This window comes from Dermochelys coriacea, chromosome 8, assembly GCF_009764565.3.
Source record: "Dermochelys coriacea isolate rDerCor1 chromosome 8, rDerCor1.pri.v4, whole genome shotgun sequence".
NCBI lineage: Eukaryota > Metazoa > Chordata > Testudines > Dermochelyidae > Dermochelys > Dermochelys coriacea.
The window spans coordinates 20,689,128-20,709,672 of NC_050075.1; the positions used below are offsets into that span (position 1 = coordinate 20,689,128).

General features: G+C 41.1%; 1 protein-coding gene across 4 annotated transcripts in view; it reads right to left on the bottom strand.

Moving 5' to 3' along the window:
- CREBRF (CREB3 regulatory factor) overlaps positions 1 to 20,545 on the bottom strand; it is a 33,378-nt gene that overhangs the window by 8,765 nt on the left and 4,068 nt on the right. For 3 of the 4 annotated variants that reach the window (XM_038413840.2, XM_043520089.1, XM_043520088.1), the window contains exons 2-4: positions 14,743 to 14,932; positions 12,102 to 12,227; positions 10,071 to 11,136 (exon numbers count right to left, since the gene is read on the bottom strand). In XM_038413840.2, coding sequence (XP_038269768.1) covers positions 10,071 to 11,136; positions 12,102 to 12,227; positions 14,743 to 14,856 — 1,306 coding nt within the window. In that variant the 5' untranslated portion in view covers positions 14,857 to 14,932. Of the gene's footprint in view, positions 1 to 10,070; positions 11,137 to 12,101; positions 12,228 to 14,742; positions 14,933 to 15,236; positions 15,313 to 20,545 lie in introns of all 4 variants that reach the window. The other variant, XM_038413841.2, reaches the window with a different exon arrangement.

Sequence of the window (20,545 nt, forward strand, 5' to 3'; positions counted from 1 at the left end):
ACTTTCTGTTTCAATTCTCAGCAAAAACAGTCTAGTTCTCCCTCATTTCTTAAATGAGTCTATCCAGCAATGTAGAATTTTAAACAAAACAAAAAAGCATCCTAAAGGGCAAGTTGGACAAAGAGCAAGATCCTAATCCGTCAAATCAGTCCAGAACAAAAAACTGTGACACCATCAGAAGCTTGGGGAAAAAAAGATCACCCTTGTAGCATGCCCCAAAAGTCCTGATAGTCAGCTTTGTCAGACCAATGGAAGAGAAAGAGTTCCAGTATAGGAGGCCGTCTGTTCAGCACTACCTGCCATCAGCCCCACCTCTCATTTAAACAACTTGAGCCAAGATCCATTCATTTTGATCCCTTGTCTGCACCTCTTTAATAACAAAAGAGAAGAGTTAAATAATCAAATTACAAAGATAAGACACTTTAGAGTTAAGTTAGGATGCAGTTTGTATGAAATATTTAAAAACATGTTTTTATATCTCAGTTTTTAATACCTACACCAACAGGTTACAGAATAGACAGTTTTCATTTTGCAACTTTATAGCACTGGTATTGGATTATTTTAGAGTTATCTTTTATTCTCTATCCACTTAGTTCTTCACAGCAGTTTTAAGTAGGACAATTTTTTAAAAGTAAAATATTGAATGTTACTTAAAAACAAATTGCAAGACAAAAATGGATAATTGGGAACAGGACACGGAATGATGCGATGTAATAAGTAAACATGTTAGTGGTTTTATTGTACAGACAGAGAATCTCATTTCAAATTTTCTCATGCACCAAGAGACTACGTAAGCGTTGGGATTCTATTTGTTAGTTAATGCTTATTTTCCATTTTGGAAGACAGGATGATGTGAATTAAATATCAGGGTTTTTTCCACCATGGTTGCCATAATAAATGTAAGAATATAGATTTTATGCCTGGGTTGGTAAAGTCCCATGATGATTTGGTAAGTTTGTTCCCTTCTAAAGCCAACTATAATGGTATTCAGTAAATGGAAAGCATTGCTGTCAAAACCCTATTGCCTCAAAAGGAGAGGTTACTCACCTTGTGCAGTAACTGGAGTTCAAGTGCTCCACTTCAAGAGCACATGCATCCCATGTAACTCTGGTCAGAGACTTTTGGTAGCAATGTCTGTTTGATCCACACATGCACCCTACACATCTTTCTACCCCACATTGAAGATATTTAGGACTACATAGGCAAACCACTCCCAGTTCTTTCTTCACCACAAAGTCCTATATAGGAAACTCTGAAGCTGAGGAAGAGGAGAGTGAATAGTGGAGCATTCGCAGGGGGGACACATCTCAAAGAACTCCAATTCCTGCACAAGGTGAGTGACCTCACCTTCTTCAAATAGTATCCCTATGGATATTCTATTTCAGGTGACTTCTGAGCAGTATCCTCATTAGGGGAGGGAGCTTTGGAGCAGAGTCCAACACTGAAGAAAAGATTGCAATCCCAAGGGCAGCATCTGATCTGGAAGAATGAAGCATTGCATAATGCTTGGAAAAAGTATGCATCAAGGTCCAAGCCTTGGGAATGTGTTTAAGGCCACTTGCCCTAAATTCAGCAATGTGAATAAGTTGTGAAAAAGACTAATATCATTATGAAGTATATTAACAAGAGCGTTGTAAGTAAGACACTGGAGATAACTGTTCCACTTTACTCAGCACTGGTGAGGCCTCAGCTGGAGGACTATGTCAAATTCTGGGCATCACACTTTAGGAAATATGTGGACAATTGGAGAGAGTCCAGAGGAGAGCAACAAAAAAAGATAAAAGGTTGAGAAAACCTGACCTATGAGAAAAGGTTAAAAAAACTGGGCATCTTTAGTCCTGAGAAAAGAAAGGGGGGAGGGGGTGGGAGAGAATCTGTTAACAGTCTTCAAATATGTTAAGGGCTGTTATAAAGAGGATTGTGATCAGTCATTCTCCATGTCCACTGAAGGTAGGACAAGTAGTAATGGGCTTAATCTGCAGCAAGGGAGATTTAGGTTAGATATTTGGAAATACGTTCTAACTATAAGGGCATTTAAGCTCTGGAATAGGCTTCCAAGGGAGGCTGTGGAATCCACATCACTGGAAGCTTTTAAAAATAGACTGGATAAATACCTGTCTAGGATGGTTTACGTTTACTTGGTCCTGCCTCAGCACAGGAGGCTGGTCTTGATGATTTCTCAAAGTCCCTTCCAGCACTACCGTTCTATGAGTCTAAGAAACGCCACCAAGGTAGATAGAGATCTTTCAGAATGGGCTCACACTCTAGGAGAAGGGTTTATATGGGTAAATTCATAACATGAAGTAACATTACTCAGAAATTCACCTTGAGAGTCTCTGGGAGGAGACTGTGGACCCTTTGGGCCTGTCAGCAAATGAGACAAACAGCCTGGGAGACGCTTTAAATGATCTAGTTCTGCCCAAACAGAAGGTTAATGCCCTCCTCGCATCCAGGTACAGAAGGAAGCATCCTCCCTGGTCTGATGTACCTTTGGAAGGGGGGGGGGGGACTTGGGAGATGGAGGACTTGGTTGATGTGAAACTCAGCCAACACCTTAGAAAGAAACTTAAGATGCGAATGTAATGAAATTTTGTCCCTGAAAAACACTATAAAGGGAGTGTCTGCAATTAAAGTTTGCATTTCCCCAACTCTTCAGGCAGAAGCGATGGCCACCAAGAAAGCAGCCTTTATGGACAGGTAAAGAAGGGAACAACAATTTGCCAGTGAAGGGGTGTTTCATAAGACATTTAAGTACTAAATTTAAATCCCATATAGGAATGGGTTCTCTAATCTAAAGAAAAAGCCCTCTCAATTCCTTCATGAATCCCACTGTTGTGTGATCAGACAACACTGATAATCCCTCATCTGAGGAATGAAAGACTGTCATAGTCACCAAGTTAACCTTAACAGAATTTAAAGATAATCCTGACTTTAATTCTAACAGATAATCAAGGACAGGAGGGAGGGAAGAATGAACAGGTGAAAGACGTTGCTTGACAGACCAGTGATGGAATCTCTTCCATTTCTGAAGGTAAGAATTTCGCATACACCTTTTCCTATTGTTTAATAACATTTGTTTTAAAATGTAAAGTATTAAATAAGGCTTTCATTTGAAATGCTTTAACTGTTATTCCTTCTTTTCTATATCTTTAACAAAAAAGTTAAAAGGATTTTTAATGGTGTGTTTGTCAGGGTACTAAGCAGGCTGACACTGCTATAAACCAAACCCCCTACCTTGCTTAATACTATAATTTTACACAAGTGACTGGGTCTTGTTAACACCTCTGACTCTTTGGGCACCTTTGGACATTCTAAATTAATAGAACTTTATACTGTATAAAACAAAACTGAAAAGACTTACAGGACCATCACAATACATAACAAAATTCACACTGTGATTCCAAGGATATTTCAAATCTGAAGTTTAGATTCATAGATACTAAAGTCAGAAGGGACCATTCTGATCATCTAGTCTGACCTCCTGCACAGCGCAGGCCACAGAATCTCACCCACCCACTCCTATGAAAAACCTCACCCATGTCTGAGCTATTGAAGTCCTTAAATCATGGTTTAAAGACTTCAAGGAGCAGAGAAGCCTCCCTCAAGTCAACCATGCCCCACGCTACAGAGGAAGGCGAAAAACCTCCAGGGCCTCTCCAATCTGCCCTGGAGGAAAATTCCTTCCCGACCCCAAATATGGCAATCAGCTAAACCCTGAGCATATGGGCAAGATTCACCAGCCAGATACCCAGGAAAGAATTTTCTATAGTAACTCAGATCCCATCCATCTAATATCCCATCTCAGGGGATTTGGCCTATTTACCCTGAATATTTAAAGATCAATTACTTACCAAAATCCCATTATCCCATCATACCATCTCCTCCATAAACTTATCGAGTAGAATCTTAAAGCCAGATAGATCTTTTGCCCCCACTGCTTCCCTTGGAAGGCTATTCCAAAACTTCACTCCTCTGATGGTTAAAAACCTTCGTCTGATTTCAAGTCTAAACTTCCTGGTGGCCAGTTTATACCCATTTGTTCTTGTGTCCACATTGGTGCTGAGCTTAAATAATTCCTCTCCCTCTCCTGTATTTATCCCTCTGATATATTTATAGAGAGCAATCATATCTCCCCTCAACCTTCTTTTAGTTAGGCTAAACAAGCCAAGCTCCTTAAGTCTCCTTTCATAAGACAAGTTTTCCATTCCTCGGATCATCCTAGTAGCCCTTCTCTGTACCTGCTCCAGTTTGAATTCATCCTTTTTAAACATGGGAGACCAGAACTGCACACAGTATTCTAGGTGAGATCTCACCAGTGCCTTGTATAACGGTACTAAAACCTCCTTAGATTAATGAGCCGTTCCTCTTTAGAACAGTGTCCCAAGACACAAGGGGAACAGAAAAGTTACCAAACACAGATTCTCCAGATAATGAAATGGCTGGGTAGATATTAGACATTCAGGGCATTCTGTAAACAGATGGGTTATTGGTTTTTAGATAGTTGGACCCATTCTTTTCAAGAGTTGCTTTACAAAATGATGTACTGGGGCCATTGGGAAGGTAAGGGAAGAGAAGAGAGAAAATTATCTAGTTTGATTTTGACCCTGCCTAGATCAAGTCGTTCCAGAGGAGCATCTATCAATGCAAGTGCCCTCAGTTTAAAGCAGACGTGGGCAAAGTACAGCCTGCGGGTTGGATCCCTCCTGCCTGGCCCCTGAGCTCTTGGCCCGGTAGGCTAGATCCTGGCCCCTCCCCTGCTGTTCCCTTTCCCCTGCAGCCTCAGCTCACTGTGCTGCTGTCGCAACGCTCTGGGCAGAGAGCTTTTGCCGGGCAGCACAGCTGCCAAGCCATGGCCTGACCTGGTGCTCTGTGCTGCGCGTTGGCGTGGCTGGTTCCAGCCGGGCAGCGCAGCTGCCAGTCCTGGTGCTCTAGGCCGCGCAGCTGTAGTGCCTTCAGCCACCAGTGCTCCAGGCAGCGCGGTAAGAGGGCAGGGGGAGTTGGATAGAGGGCATGGGAGTTTGGGGTGGTGGTCAGGGGTGTGGATAGGGGGCAGGGCAGTCACAGGGTGGGGGAACAGAGGGGTTGAATGGGGGCAGGGGTCCTGGGGGGGCAGTCAGGAAGAAGAGGGGGGTTGGATGGGGCAGCAGGGGTGGTCAGGGGACAGGGAGAAGGGATGGTTGGGCAGACAGGAATGAGAGGAAGGGTTGGATGGGGCGGCGGGGGGGAAGTCAGGGATGGCGGGTTCAGGGATGGTCAGGGGACAGGGAACAGCGGCTGGTGAATGGGGCAGGAGTCCTGGGCGCGGGGCGGGGCCATGCCTGGCTGTTTGGGGAGGCACAGCCTCCCCTAACTAGCTCTCCATACAATTTTGGAAACCCGCTGTGGCCCTCAGGCCAATAAGTTTGCCCACCCCATTTTACAGTCTAGTACACGGTTTCTCAAACTGGGGTCTGCGAGTCATGTCCGGGGCTGCCAGCCCTGCTAATCAACTCCTCCCCCTCCATTCCAGTGCCTCCTGCATGCCATGGAACAGGTGTTCAGCAATGTACAAGAGGTGCTGGGAGGGAGGGGGAGGAGGCAGAAAGAGACAGGGAAGAGCAGGGGCAGAGGTTGGGCCTTGGGGGAAGGGGTGGAGTAGAGGTGGGGCCTGGGGCTGAGTGGAGGGCTTGGGGATCCATGACAAATTTTAAAATCAAAATGGTTGTCCTCAGGTTGCTGAAGTTTGAGAACTGCTGGTCTAGAAAAAGAAATGAGTACTGAAAGTTAAGAATATGATCAACCCTACCGAATGCATTCTTTGCTACATTCAGGGAGTCCACATCCAATCAGCTACCTGCGATAATTAAGAGAAGCATCTTTCCTCAAATCAGTGGTTTTCAACCTTTTTGAGCTGAGCCCCCCTTTGAGTTACAATTTTTGGTTGTCCCCCCAACCCAGATAGAAATAGACACAATACCTGCCCCTCCCATCCCAGGTTTTCAGGGTGCGGGAAAAGCATACGAGATGGTCTGTGGGGGTGGAGCCAGTGCTGGGTAAGGAGGCTGCCATGAGCAGAATTTGACTCAGCTGCAGCAGATGTTGACACTGACCCACAGGGTGACCTGATGAGTCAAGGGGTGGAGGTGGAGCTCCTTCCCCAAGCCCTGACACACGGGGCTGGTGTCATCACTTACCCCCAAATGTTCCTCCATTTCCCCCTAGAAGGGTACGCCCCACCATTTGAAAACCTCTGCCTCAGAGGGTCTCAAAGAGCTTTGCAAATATTAAGTGATTTAGCCTTACAACACCATATTGAGGTAGAAGAATATTTTACAAAGACAGAAACTGAAGTACAGATAAGTTAAGTGACTTACCCAATGTCACACAAAGTCAGTGTCTAAGCCAGAGAACATGATCTCTTAACCATCAATTCTGCATTGTAAAAACCAATTAAAACAAAGAGTCCACAAACAAAAAACCCAGACATGCACCTGGTAAATTTTTCCTGAACAGTGGATGAGCTGTCACCCTAATCCCAAAAAGCACACACTATTCATGCTAAGGATAAGGAAAGCACTCTTGTTTAGGATTTAAAATGCACTCTGTGAACTACCCCATTTTGTTTCTCTGTAACTACCCCGTATTATTAGGGTTCAGAGATTTGAAAAAGGAGTATACAAGACTGTAGAAATCCTTCTGGACCTGATTTTCTGGCAAGAACATTTTGGAGCTTGACAAACTTTGCAGAGTGAATAAAAATGGGTGATTTCAAAAGAAGTATTTTAACCATACTTTAAAAATAAACTTAATTCAAATTTAATTTGAAGTGCTAACCCAGCATTTGACACCAGTAGTAGCTTCTGCAGGTTCAGAGAGAATATTTTTTTAATTTCAGTTTGTTCAACTATGTCAGTTCAATGACTAATTCATTAAAAGTCAAGAAACTGAGTTGGAGCTGAATGAGATCTACTAGTTCTAAAATCTTGAAGAACACAGTGATAAGAAAATCAGTTCAATTCACTAACTACAGATAATACTTCCTTTATTTAATAAATCAGTTTGATTTATCAAAACATGTTTTGATAAATCTTTCTTATGTACCCAGCACATTTTAGGTAGTTTTTTATTTACCTAATAAAAATATTGTACAGTTTTGGGGCATTTTAGTTGAATTCCTATTTCCATCCAAGTTCAGCTGGACACAAATCATGAATAAAATATTAATCTAGTAAATAATAAATGTGTCATTCACTGTTTTCTAACATAACCAAATGTAATAATTAAGACACTGAATAAATGTATTTATTTAAGCAATTGTATAACTTAACATATGTATAGTTATGCTCCTGGTTATCCAAAGGATTTATTAAATTTAGTATAATGGCTATATTTAACTGGTAAGTAACCATTAAAAATGCTGATCTGCAACTAATAAGTATCAACCTTTCTTTAGAAAAATAACTGAGTAAAATACAGATCAAAATTAAATGTTTTCAGCTTGCTGACTTATATCAAAATTGAAAGTTAAGTCAATCCACCCTGACATCTTGCTAAATCAGCAGTTCCCAGTCTTTCTAAGCAATTTACCAGCTAGATCTCAGATCAGCCAGCTAGTGCCTCCTCTTATTCTACTGAATATTCTAATCCAGCATGGAGCTTTGGCTATGCCAAAGTGTATCCCAGCCTAAATATTCCTAGATGGGAAGGAGGGAACGGTGCTATATCAATTCTCAGTATCATACGAAAGAAGAGCCTAGAATGCCCAGAAATGGTTCTTATATCAATTTAGGAACTAGTGCCCTAGTTCTATTACCTGTATAATGGAAAAGGCAGAAAGGAATTCTGTTTTTGTAACAGCTGGTCCTCTATTAGCTAGTGTGCGAGAGAACCTAGACAACCCACCTGGAATCCCATGCAAAGTTGACCTTTGCTGCAGATTGGGCTCCTAATACTCTTACCATACATTAGCTACACTCCTGCCTCCATGGCAGTAAGGCAACTCAGTGCTGGCCTGAGAAAGGGAGAATGTATTTAAATAGACAGTTCCCAACCCCTGTCCAAAGTGTAATTTTATTTATTTATTAGATTATTCCTCTTTTCAGCTGCAGATGCATTTGCACACATGTGCAAATGATGTGCCTCCACAATGACTAGGTGAGGAGGATAAGACCTCAAAACAACGTTGCTCAATAGAGATTGGCTATCCACTTTTAGGATGTCCATTAAACTATGGATAATGAAAGAGCATGCAGATTATTAGTTTCTCATAGTTTCAGATGAGTCAGTGCTTCATAAACCCACAGAAATGGGGAGGGGGAGGAGGAGGAAAGAAAGGTGAATCAAAGTAGAAAATATACATGATAGGGGTCAATAAAAACAGTATGTTCTTTGTCCTTGCAGTGAAATACACCTCTGTGTCAAATTTAACTCTCTACCTTTAGTTTCAGTATAACAGAATGAAAAGTCTTCCTGCTCTATGATTGTTTCACGACTCCCTCCTTCCCATCTAGGTGTATTTAGGCGGGGATACACTTTGGCATAGCCAAAGCTCCATGCTCGATTAGAAAAATAAAAAAGCAACACTGGTTGCTGGTATGGTGTAATTAGACTATATGGTGATTTAATCTTTTTAGTTCCAAGCTTGGAGTAAATGACCTTCATTATTTACTTGAAGCTCCAGTGAGCTTTTATAGGCCAAGTGGCTTTTTTATTTCTTAGTTACGCTACTGCTACATGTAGGAGTAGTAGTATTTAATAGCAGGTGGAAGCAATTGCTGGTCAGAAAAAACTTTCAAAAAAGCAATTAATGCAATGCAACTAACTGAAATGCCAGCAATTAAAAAAAATCCTTTTTAAGATTACATATTATTAAACATGGGAATCTAGTAATGTGGCACAATGGGTGAGGAGTTACACCATATGGCAATCAAGTCATACCACACAAACATAACAGAAGCCACTCAAAGCTTCAGAAGAATAAGTTGAGAGGATTCCCTAAAGAAGCAATGAGGGAAAGCTTAGAGGATGTTAATAAAGATTTGTAATGTACACATATAAGTAATATTGCGCATATTGAATACCCAATATATTGTTTTATACAAGGTTTCAGAGTAGCAGCCGTGTTAGTCTGTATTTGCAAAAAGAAAAGGAGTACTTGTGGCACCTTAGAGACTAACAAATTTGTTAGGTGAAATTTGTAAGGTGCCACAAGTACTCCTTTTCGTTTTATACAAGGTCTACTCATGACCTCCTTACAAACATGCTTGACTGAGATTGCCGATTTAAAGTGGAATTTTTTAACTGCCTTTTGAGTTTCCTCCCCAAAGTTATATTGTCAAGTGTTTGTACAAGCTGTTAATCACTATTCTATGCTAGAAAGCTGTGTAAAACGTGTATACCCACTAATAAAACTAAGCCCCTTAACTATAGGGCTCTTTGCTTGTATTTAATCTTTACAGTAATAGTTACTGCATTGTCACCTTCAGTTGAGGGTTAGTTCTTTGTTTTCTACTTGCTGATGAGAGAAGAGTTCTGTCTCCACAGTCCCATTGAATGCTTGGTCTCTGAGACTGCTAACAGGGGGCCAATTAGGGACAATTATAGGATTGATCTGTGCATTATGGACAACTGTCCAGTAGAATCTGGACAGACTATCAACTGATTTCACATGGGCTACCCAGGCAACTGTCAGGGGATAAAAATTCTCTGGATACACTAAAAGAACAACCTATTGCAGAGGCGTAAGGCTCTGTATATCCCACTATCAATCGATTGACTCAATACATCCCAGCCCAGGAAAGGGATGCAGTAGTGTCCAGTAAGCTGGGAGTCAAGAATTCTACATTCTCTTCCTGGTTTTATTACTGACTCTATGGGACCTTGACCTTCTCTGTGAAATGGGAAGAATACCTACCTAATGGGGTGCTGTGAGGTTTCATGTTTGCATTTGAAATCCTTGGATGGAAGGTCCTATGTAAGGGTAAAGTGTTACCATCTATATCTATAAATCATTCCAAAGCATATTTCCCCCAATACTTGCTTGGCAGAAAGAGAGTTGCCCACCTCCTAATACACCACAAAATTTAACAAACCTGGTTCAGAGAAAGTATCACTGATGTCATCATCTTTGTCTTCCTCATAATCTTCTTCCTCATCATCATTTTCAGACAGTTCGTGCTCACTGCCAAAGCCCTCATCATGGTCCTCATCTTCAATATCTTCCTCATCCTCCTCATCCTCTTCAGGGTCTCCTTTGGTTGGCTGCTCACACAAGCTGTCTGTGACAAAGAGAGAATAATTGTGCTCTTCTTTCTTCTGTGAAGGATCTGAGACAGATGTGCTGGCAGAAAGGCTGCTCTCCCCCACAGCTAGCCCTGGAGATTCCTGGGGTGGGCTGAGGAGCAGCTCCTGAGTCTCTTTGAAAGGCAAAATAGGAGTATTATGATTCTGAAGGGAATCTATCCCTTTCCTCTCTTGTCTCTTTGCTACAGCTCCACAATAGCATGTGTTCTCCTTTGCTGCATCTGCATGTGCCTGGCTCAACACTGGTTTGCTTTGTGGTAACGGACTGATCTTTACTTTTGCCTTTTTAACATAGTCTTTACATTCAACGTGACTGTTCACCTTCTCATTATTGTACACATTGGTCTTCATGATTTGTGTGCTTGAAGTGGGCTTGCTTGCCTTTTGAATGTAGTCTGACAAAGGTGCCTCAGCCTGAATGTTCTTTGAGGAACATACAGGGGCTGCTGCTCTACTTGTGATTTTTTTCCCAGGTAACAGAGAAGTTAAAGGGTTTTGTTTTACACTGAAGAGTGAATCCGAGTAATAAAGTGAATCTGACACAGGTTGAGAGTCCTCACTGTTAAGCTGGGCCAGAGTTGGAGTTCTACTTATCACCTCTTCATCTTGGTATGGGCTTGAGAAATCATCAAGGCCCAGGTAATCCACTTCTTTTGTTCCCCAGATGTCACAGCTGGTTAGTTTGGTGTACTTAGTTAAGTCTTCACAGTATGTGTCCCACTGCTCCCAGTTTGAGGTGAAAGCAGCTTCATTATCCAGGACGTCTGCAAAAGACTCTAGATTTTCAATATCTTTGCAGTCCTCCATAGAAAGGAGGTTGTCTCTGGAGCTCTGCTGATAGTCCATTTCTCTGTCCTGGGAACAATAAGACAAGTTAACAAGGCACATTTTAGAAAAATACTCCCATCCAGCTCCCTGGTCTATAACAAACAAACCCCCAAAATATTGAGTGCTGGTGAAGTGTGTACCAGCCTGATGGCACATGAGGCTTTTTTATCCCAAAACCAGACACAGCACAACTAGCTCAGCATTGCGTTGAAGAATCTTTTTACAGGAAAGGTGAGAGCATAGTTTCCATGCTCCTTCAATTCTGGGCTTCTGTGCGGAGACTGCCAACAAGGGTACCGGCCAATTGTGTTATGGGTTTTTGTATTGTGTGCACTCCCGGCCACTGGGAACTGGACTAAGACCAACAATTCATTTCACATAAAAGAGCCATCAGATGGAAACTACTTTAGTTCCCTACTCACCCGTGTCAGATTTATACAAGTGATCAAGAAAAGAAGGGCTCCACGTACCAGCCACTACCAATGCCAGATATCCCAACCCTGAAGAACCTTGTTCTAGCCAGATCAACCAAATAATAAACGTGAGCAATCTTTTTTCCTAGTCCATGCATGTCTGGTATAGGAAAAGTTAGTTATTTCCAACATAAGCTTAGTTTACATTTTGTTCTGTTCATGTGTCTCATCTTCAACTTGGGGGGATGTAATGTCTTTCCTAGACAAGACTATATTGCTTGGGACTTATGTTGGCAAACAACATCCCAGTAGTGCCAGTGATACACCTATCTGCTCAATCTGAGGCTCCTGAACATAAGACATACCAAAGCCTCTGCTGATAGTTAGTTTTAACAGTTTCCTGTATGTGAAACATCCCAGTTGGTGGCCTGATGGTTGGGGACTAAGTCAGTAATAAGTAGTAGTGAATAATCAGACAGCAGACCTTCACTGAACAGCTTCCTACAGACCATCTCCTCATTTACATGGGAAAGGAGGATGCTACCCAAAAGGAAAAACAAAGGGAAAAAACAAACTTACTAGTTCATACATGAAGTCTGGATCTGAACTATTTGCCAACAGATCTGTGCTCGTCAGCGTCTGTTCTGAAAATGTGTGGCACCGAAAGGCATCTCCAAAAGGAGGGTCCATTCCGCTCACGCTGGGCTACAACAAAATTGTTTGATTTTGTTAAGCAAGCTACAAAGTTATATAAATATATACGTATTATATTATATGCGCACTCCTACCCCCCATATACCTCAACTTTGAACTTGTTCTATACTTGCATTTGGAAGACTTTTATAGATAAACATATAAGCAAACAGCCAGTTAATGATACCCAGTGCTTTTACTCACATGACACTCTAAAATTTGTATCCACCATGTAGCTGCTAGATCAGGGGTCAGCAACCTTTTATAAGTGGTGTGCTGAGTCTTCATTTATTCTCTCTAATTTAAGGTTTCGCGTGCCAGAAATACATTTTAAAAGTTTTTAGAAGGTCTCTCTCTCCAAGTTTATATTACATACCTAAACTATTATTGTATGTAAAGTAAACAAAGGTTTTTAAAATGTTTAAGAAGCTTCATTTAAAATGCAGATCTTATCAGTTTAGTGCAGTGGTTCTTAACCTGGGGTGTGAGATGCCCTTTCTGGCAGTGAGAGACATGCGAGATTTTTTTTAGCAGGTAAATCATCAAAAACACAAATTAAACACAGGCACACAAGTACAACTACTTTGTTTAATCAAACCTAGGTATTTATTAACATTATACATTTTTTAACGATTACTGTAATAATCAAAGTTTAAGTTTTTAAGCTAATTGTAGTGTAATTTTTGATAACGGGTGCAAGAACATGTTTTGAGAACTCCAGTCCATCAGCAGGCTGAGCAGAGCTGGGTATAGTGTATTGAATTGCTCCCTATAGGAATGTACTACTTACTGCTGTCAGGGCTGGGGCTCTGAACGGCATGGTAACGGGACGGGGAACAGGGGGGGTTGGATAGGCAAGGGAGTCCTGAGGGGCCTGTCAGGGGTCGGGGGTGTGGATAGGGATCGGGGCAGTCAGGAGACAGGGGGGCTTGGATGGGGGGTGAGGGGGTCCAAGGAGCGGGGGGATTGGATGGGTGGGGGGTTCTGAGGGGGGCAGTCAGGGGGCGGGAAGTGGGAGGGGGCAGATAGGGGGCAGGCTGTTTGGGAAGGCACAGCCTTCCCTACACAGGTGTAGTATAATAAAATTTCTCCCTGCAGGAATGTGCTACTTACAGTGTACTACTTACTGCTGCCAGTCCTGGTGCTCTGCAAGTAGCACATTCCTACAGGGAGAAAATTTAATACACTACACCGGTGGACAGAAGCCCAGACCGGTGGCAGGCTGAATTGCTCAGCCTGCCACCAGTCTGGGGTTCCAGCTGCCGGCTCCTGCCAGCCAGGGTCCCAGCCGCCAGCCCCACTCAGCCTGCTGCCAGCCCGGGATTCCGTTCTCCCGGGCCGGCAACAGGCTGAGCGGGGACAGCAGCCAGAACCCCCGGCTGGCAGCAGCGTGTCCAGTAAAAATCGGCTCACATGCAGCCTTTGGCACGCGTGCCGCAGGTTGCTGACCCCTGTGCTAGATAGTTGCTCATTTATTCCTTTTTGTTGTTGACTTGAAATTCTTAGTTGTTTGGTGAGCTTAGTGATATTTTAATGCTTGTAGAAGTGACAGATTAATACCCCTGGCTCTAGTCAATACTCTTGTGAATGGGCACTATCAAAGTTTTTCATCCACTGCTTCATCAGTGGGCCTTAATCTTCCCTTGCAGCACTCTTACTATTCTAGTCCTGGAAGCTTTAAGTACATCTCAGTTATTTCAATCCTGGGTAGAGACTGATGATTTTACCATTTGTGCAATTGGTTTGTAATGGAAGATCTACTGGGGGAATAGGTGGAACTTTGTGTAGAAACATTTTGTAGTTAGGTTAGGATTACTGGCCACAGAAATAATACTATGAAGCAATGGCAGTTGAGGCTGAAAATGAGTTACTGCTATAAACCCGGTTTTTGCTCTCCCTCTAAAATTCACAAAAGAAGAAGTCACACTTGACTCAGACTGGTAGAAGTAAAAATTTCTTCTATAAAATTTGAACTGAACGGGACAAGAGGTTCCTGAATTAGGACAATAGCAGGTCATAATTTGTGGTGTTTGCCTGAAAACCCACCTTGCTAGTAGGTGGTGATCTTGCTGGAAGATGGTAAGTGTGTTCCACTGGCTCACTCTGCAGGTGGCTCATATGCTCACAGACAGAAAGGTAAGTGTGGCTCTCTAGAAAGAGTACCTAGGGTATGGGTTAAGCAGTCGTGAGTTAACAAATCTAAGAGCAGTCAAACCGGAGAAGAAGACTTGAGCTTTTAGTTTTGTTTATCCACTGATGATTACTTTATTATTAAATAAAGCCAAACCCTAGAAGGGGGACAGTTTTGACTCTACTCAGCATCTTGGCTTTAACTTAAAGCCAATTGGGAAAGGCATCTCACTTGTTATAATTTATAAGCTTCTTCTGAAGGTTCCTTGTTAGCTCGAAAGAATCTTGTAATTTAACTATAATTTTAAAAATGCAGCAGTGTATGTGTGTGTAGGGAATACTTTACTTTAGTAAATCAACTATCACACACACACACACACACACATACCAGGCTTACCTGAGGCATTTCCAAGCCCAGATCCCCCAAATCCAATTCCAAATTTCTTGTTTTCTTCACTTTTGGATTCCTTTCCAGCTTTACTTCAGTGTCAGTGGGTAGCATATAACTCATGCAATGAAAGGGATAGAGGTTTTCCCTGAAATAACTTCAGTTCACACACACGGAGCTCTTCTCTCTTTGTAGACTTCTGTGTAAAATGAACAGACCAAACACTAAAAGTTAACATTTATTACACTACAAGTTACGTGCCACAAAAAGGAGACAAAAACAGGGGTTTTTTTCCTTCAAGAAAAAAAAAGTTAGTATCCCAACATGATCATTTCTGAGGGGGCAAAAAACAAAAATCCCCCGCAAAACTGAATAGACCTCATGCTGGAGCATGCCACAAGAATTAGTTCTTCTCTCCTCCCACACCCTAGTTTAAATGAAAAAGCATGGAACAAACAAGACTTGCGCAAACCTTGCTGCTAGTTTAAACTATTTTCCGTTACCTTTTGCTCACTGTGTTTGTAACGTCCTCTATCTAGATTGCGAGCTCTTCAGGGTAGAGACTGTCTTTTCACATGTCTGGAAAGTGCCCAACACACTTTTAGGTCAATACAAAAAACAGTCTTCACACATTTAATATCACAAAGTCAATAAATTCTAGAATGAGATTTATGTAATTATCATATTTTCCAAAGAGGATATAGAGGGCATACCCGTTTTAGTGTTTTCCCCATCCTTTTCTAACAAGGTCAGCCCAGCCACCTCCAGCTACAATTTAATCAGTTTCTCATGCAGTAACATCTAGTGGCAGAAGGGAAGTGCAGCAGGCACACTCACTATTAAAAAGGGGAACTTTCCTATTGGAACTTAAAGTTTGGGCCAATTCAAATGTCATTACTCTTCCACCGACTTCTGCCTGGGCGTGGGTTGATTTGATCCAATTTATTCAATAGTAATTTCCTTGACTCAGTATCTTCTGCAGTCCCTTGGATAGTTCAAATGCATGTCCTAAATAAGGGCTCCTTTCCAATCAATCCTGCATTTGTAACAGCATGAGGAAGCAAGGCTATGAAAAAGCAAAGTACTTGGTGCAAACATGACAAAAAGCTCAGAAGATAAATGATGGTGAGCACAGGAGAAACCGATTTATACATCAAAACTAACTAGCCATATTCATTCCTGGTGTAATTCCACTGACAACTGTTACACCAGGGATGAATTTGGCCAAATTTATTGGCCTTCCTTCCCACACCCCCAAATACATGAAAGTCTCTTTAAGGAATGATGTGCACTGTCTAGATAAATCACACAGCAGCAGTGTTGTATGAGCATTAAACTGAAATCCCAACTATCAACCCTGAAGTAACAGTGCAGAAATATATTTCCATTTCTTTGAATGTAATTGTTTTATTTTGCACACAATTCCCTTCTAAAAGTGAAGCCACTTGCTCATTTTATTTAAGTTTATTCTCATTTTTAAATGCAGAAATAGCACTAGAAATATTCTCTACCACAGAGTAAACATGCCAGGAAAAAAAGAATCCCTTTATAGATGAACTAACACAGGAAGGTAAATTATTCCTTCCCATTGAGTTAGTCTAAATTTTGTATCGTGAATTTAGTATTTTTAAAAAGTCATTTGCATCTTAAGATAAGTGAAAGAGAATGCAAACAAAGCCCCTGCCACAGTAAAATAAAGTGGTTTTTAAATCACAGAGTCACAAATATAAACAAAAACAAATACAAAAAACCACAAAGTTTCACATAGCCCAAATTTTAATTAGGCAAGACAGGTTCTCATTAAGACAATGCAAATGCTTCCAATGAAGCCACCCCTTTTAGGGTCTACATGTCAAATAAAAACCAGCCAGTCCTTTCTGAAGTAAGATTTTCTTTCTATCCTCATATTTCCAACAGTCCCTTTTTTATTTTTGTGTCAACTGATGTTTAAACTTTCTGTCAGACTGCCTCAGGGCACCAAGTGTGCAGCCCTTGTCTGACTCAGTGCACTGAAAACTACACAAAGAAGAGACATCTACAGAGCAGGCTTGCTCAATGCTGTGAAATTTCACATTAGGTCGCAAAATAGATTTGCTCATTAGTCTAATGTAGGACCAAAACTTTGCACTTTAACTTGAATTTTAAAAAAGTATGGAAACTCATTTTGGAGCCTGGCTCTTCATATTTGTAGCTGGGGGGCTGGGGGCGGGGAGACAGGGTTGAGGAAATGGATCTCATCTTTTAATACCAATCCGCATGTCACAGTCTCTTTGCAATTCTGTATGTTCAAAGGGATCAATTTTATCTTCTATAAACTTAATATGCCAGCAACTTAATGATTTTGGGCATCCAGAATATCTGAAACTGCAAGTCTATGGTGTGTCAAGACCAAATTCTGCCTTTTAACAATCCATGCAACCCTACTGCCTTTGATACACAAGGTATAAAGTCAGGGCAGAATTTTGCCCAACCCCTATGGCAATGGGTTCAGTAATGATTTGACATGACACTTCCCAAAAGCTTCTCTGCTCCTGAATCTCCAGAGTCTGCAAGTGTTATAGAGGTTATTAAGGAGCATAACAAACTTTCATAAATTTAAGTTTGGTAGTTGCTGGTCTCCAACATAAACTCAGTGTCATATTCTCAAATGTCTTGTGCCCTTACTTGACTAGGCAGAACGTATTCAAATAATCATTCTTTTTCATAGTTCTTTTAAGTTTTTTTTTCTTAGTCCAAAATCTCATCAGAACACTTCAATGATGGTACTTCAATCATACTTAGATAAATGCTAATGTACATACTCTATGGGTAACCTTTGGTATTTATTGGTAGTTTTGAGGACAAGACAATTAAATGGAAAGAGACAGTGAGGGGCACAAGCTAATGACCCAGTTAGAGATTCTTAGTCTACAGCATTCTCCACATTTACTATAGAGCAGGACTGCCTTTTATTCTTTTCCATTCCTAAATTCCCTGGAATCATCAAAATCTTTATGATAAAAAAATATTTACACTTACTTTTTTCTGGGGTTGGTAGATCATAATTTAATACACCAATCAACAATGTCTATGGAAACATGGGTTTAAAATCTGAATTGGTTGGAAAGGAAAATGAGTTTGTAGATCTCAAAGGACCCATTTATCCACACAGAACTACTATACAGTTCATCCATTATAAACAGTCTGTGCTTAAGTCCACACTAGAACAGCCTAGCAGGGATGCTGCAGCTCAGGATTCAGCCTACTGAATACAGATTTGAATGAATGGAAAGAACTGTAGTGGGGCTTACAACAGGAGTATAAATAATACTGAAGATCAGTACACTTGCAGAGTTGTATGGGAGCACTTGCCCTTTAAGAGAGTTCCATTAATTCCTTAAATAAACATTAAAGGATACTGGGCATTGGTAATGTAATACACCCTTTCACGTCTAAATCACTGTTGCCCCAGGTGGGTTGTGATCATAAAGTTATAACCAACCACTGTTCAGTCGAGTTTGTAAAATGAAATATTAATCTAAAATCAGTTCCTAGAAGATAAACTCTTTTCTAACTGATTATCTTGCTGGTGATCTTATAGAAACGCTAAATGAACCATAGAGACAACTTTCAAGCTGGACCCTCCAATGTCAGGGTTGTTATATTGATGTGGTAGTGCAGAGGAGCTCGCATTGCCACTTCCTGCGTTTTATTCTCCCAGGTTGTAAATCCATCACCTTTCAACAGCATTAAATTCTCTCAAAAGAAACCCCAAAGAGAAGTTTCCAAACAACTACATGAGAATCTAGCTGAATGGCTTTACAATATACACAAAAAGAAAAGGAGTACTTGTGGCACCTTAGAGACTAACAAATTTATTTGAGCATAAGCTTTCGTGAGCTACAACTGGTGTTTGAATGGACATATCGGACTAATTCATATTCTTAAATCATTGAGCCCCACCTGCCTCACTGTTTTGCTACTGTAGGTGCTAATAGCAACATATTTCAAACAATAGCACCTTAAGCCCAAGGATTTCAAAAGGTAAGCATCATTATTCCTCTTCTAAAAGGACAGGGGATATGAAGTACAGGGAAGTTAAGTGACTTGCTCCAGGTCATGGCAAGTCAGTGGAAGAATTGGGGATAGGACCCAGATATCTTGATTCATATTCTTGCTCTAACCACTACACTACATTAATCTTTAAAACCCTAATACTACCAGCACCACTTTCCTCTGAACACCTACTGCATGGACATCTTATTCAAGAAAAACCTCACCAGACTAAGAGGAAAATTGCAGCAGGTTAAGTAGAATTACCGCATCTAGTGAAACAGTGACGGGCTGTTTTGTATTTTCACCTGTAACCAAGTGCTAGAGCAGGGATCGGCAACCTTTGCCACTCGGCCCACCAGGGAAAGCCGCTGGTGGGCTGGGACAGTTTGTTTACCCGCAGTGTCTGCAGGTTCGGCCGATCGCAGCTCCCACTGGCTGCGGTTCGCTGTGCCAGGCCAATGGGGGCTGCGGGAAGCGGTGGGGGCTTAGGGATGTGCTGGCCGCCACTTCCCGCACCCCCCACTGGCAGCTGTGATCGGCCGAATCTGCAGACGCTGCAGGTAAACAAACTGTCCCGGCCCGCCAGCAGCTTTCCCTGATGGGCCTTGTGCCAAAGGTTGCCGATCCTTGTGCTAGAGGTTACACTATTTTCAGGCAAGTTATTAGCAGCTTTTAATTAATTCTTAACATCTTTTAATACTTTTTAGGAATCAATTTTAAATGTGAAAGGGATTAATTAGTATATGGATTTTATCAAAGTACTGTAAAACTAGAAAAGAGTTACTTTCACAAGAGATAATAATGAAACTTTTTTTTCTGCTTATGTTTCATGGGAATTCACTGTTAGAAACAGAACAAAGAAGAGAGAAAACAAACACAAAAATAGGCAATTATATAACTGATCTTTTGGAAGGAGTGTCCTAGCACAAGCAGTGCTACAGAGATGTAGAATATGAAGTCATCATCTCCACCCTTCTGCCAGTGCAGGGTACAGGGTGTAGAGCAGAGTCTTTGAGGAGAATGTGAGGGGCACAAAGAAGGAAGAAATCCTTAATGCTCAGAAAACTCCCGAGGTGAAGGGAAATGTAAACTTATTCTAAGCCCTTGTATTGTGGAATTATATTTATGGAAAACAAAAAAAGTTTGATATCAACTGCCTTCTCAACACAAAATGCTTCAAACTCACATATTTTATAGCCAAAAAGTGTGCAAGTGTAGTCAATTTATCCATTATCAAACAACTAATAAAAATATAATCCAATTGCCCATGCTACCCAAAAACCTGCAGGAAATGTAAATAAGCAAACACAGAAGTGTTTATTTTTTCTTAAAATGAGTTATGGCACAGGCTACACTTTAAAGCCTAAGGCAATACATTCAAATAATCAGCCCCTAGCACCAATCTGTTAGGTAGATTTTCCTATATATTGGTTATTCTCTGTTACAGTAGAACCTCAGAGTTACAAATACCTTGGGAATGGAGATTGTTCCTAACTCTGAAAAGTTTGGAACACTGAACAAAGAGTTATGGTTGTTCTTTCAAAAGTTTATACCTGAAAAACAACAATACAGCTTTGAAACTTTACCATGCAGAAGAAAAATGCTGTTTTTAAACCATCTTAATTTAAATTAAACAAGCACAGAAACAGCTTCCTTACCATGTCAAATCTTTTTAAACTTTAACTTTGTTTTTAGTTGTTTGTGTTTAACACAGTACTGTACAGTATTTGCTTTTTTGTTTTTTTGTCTCTGTGGCCTGATTGTGTATTTCCAGTTC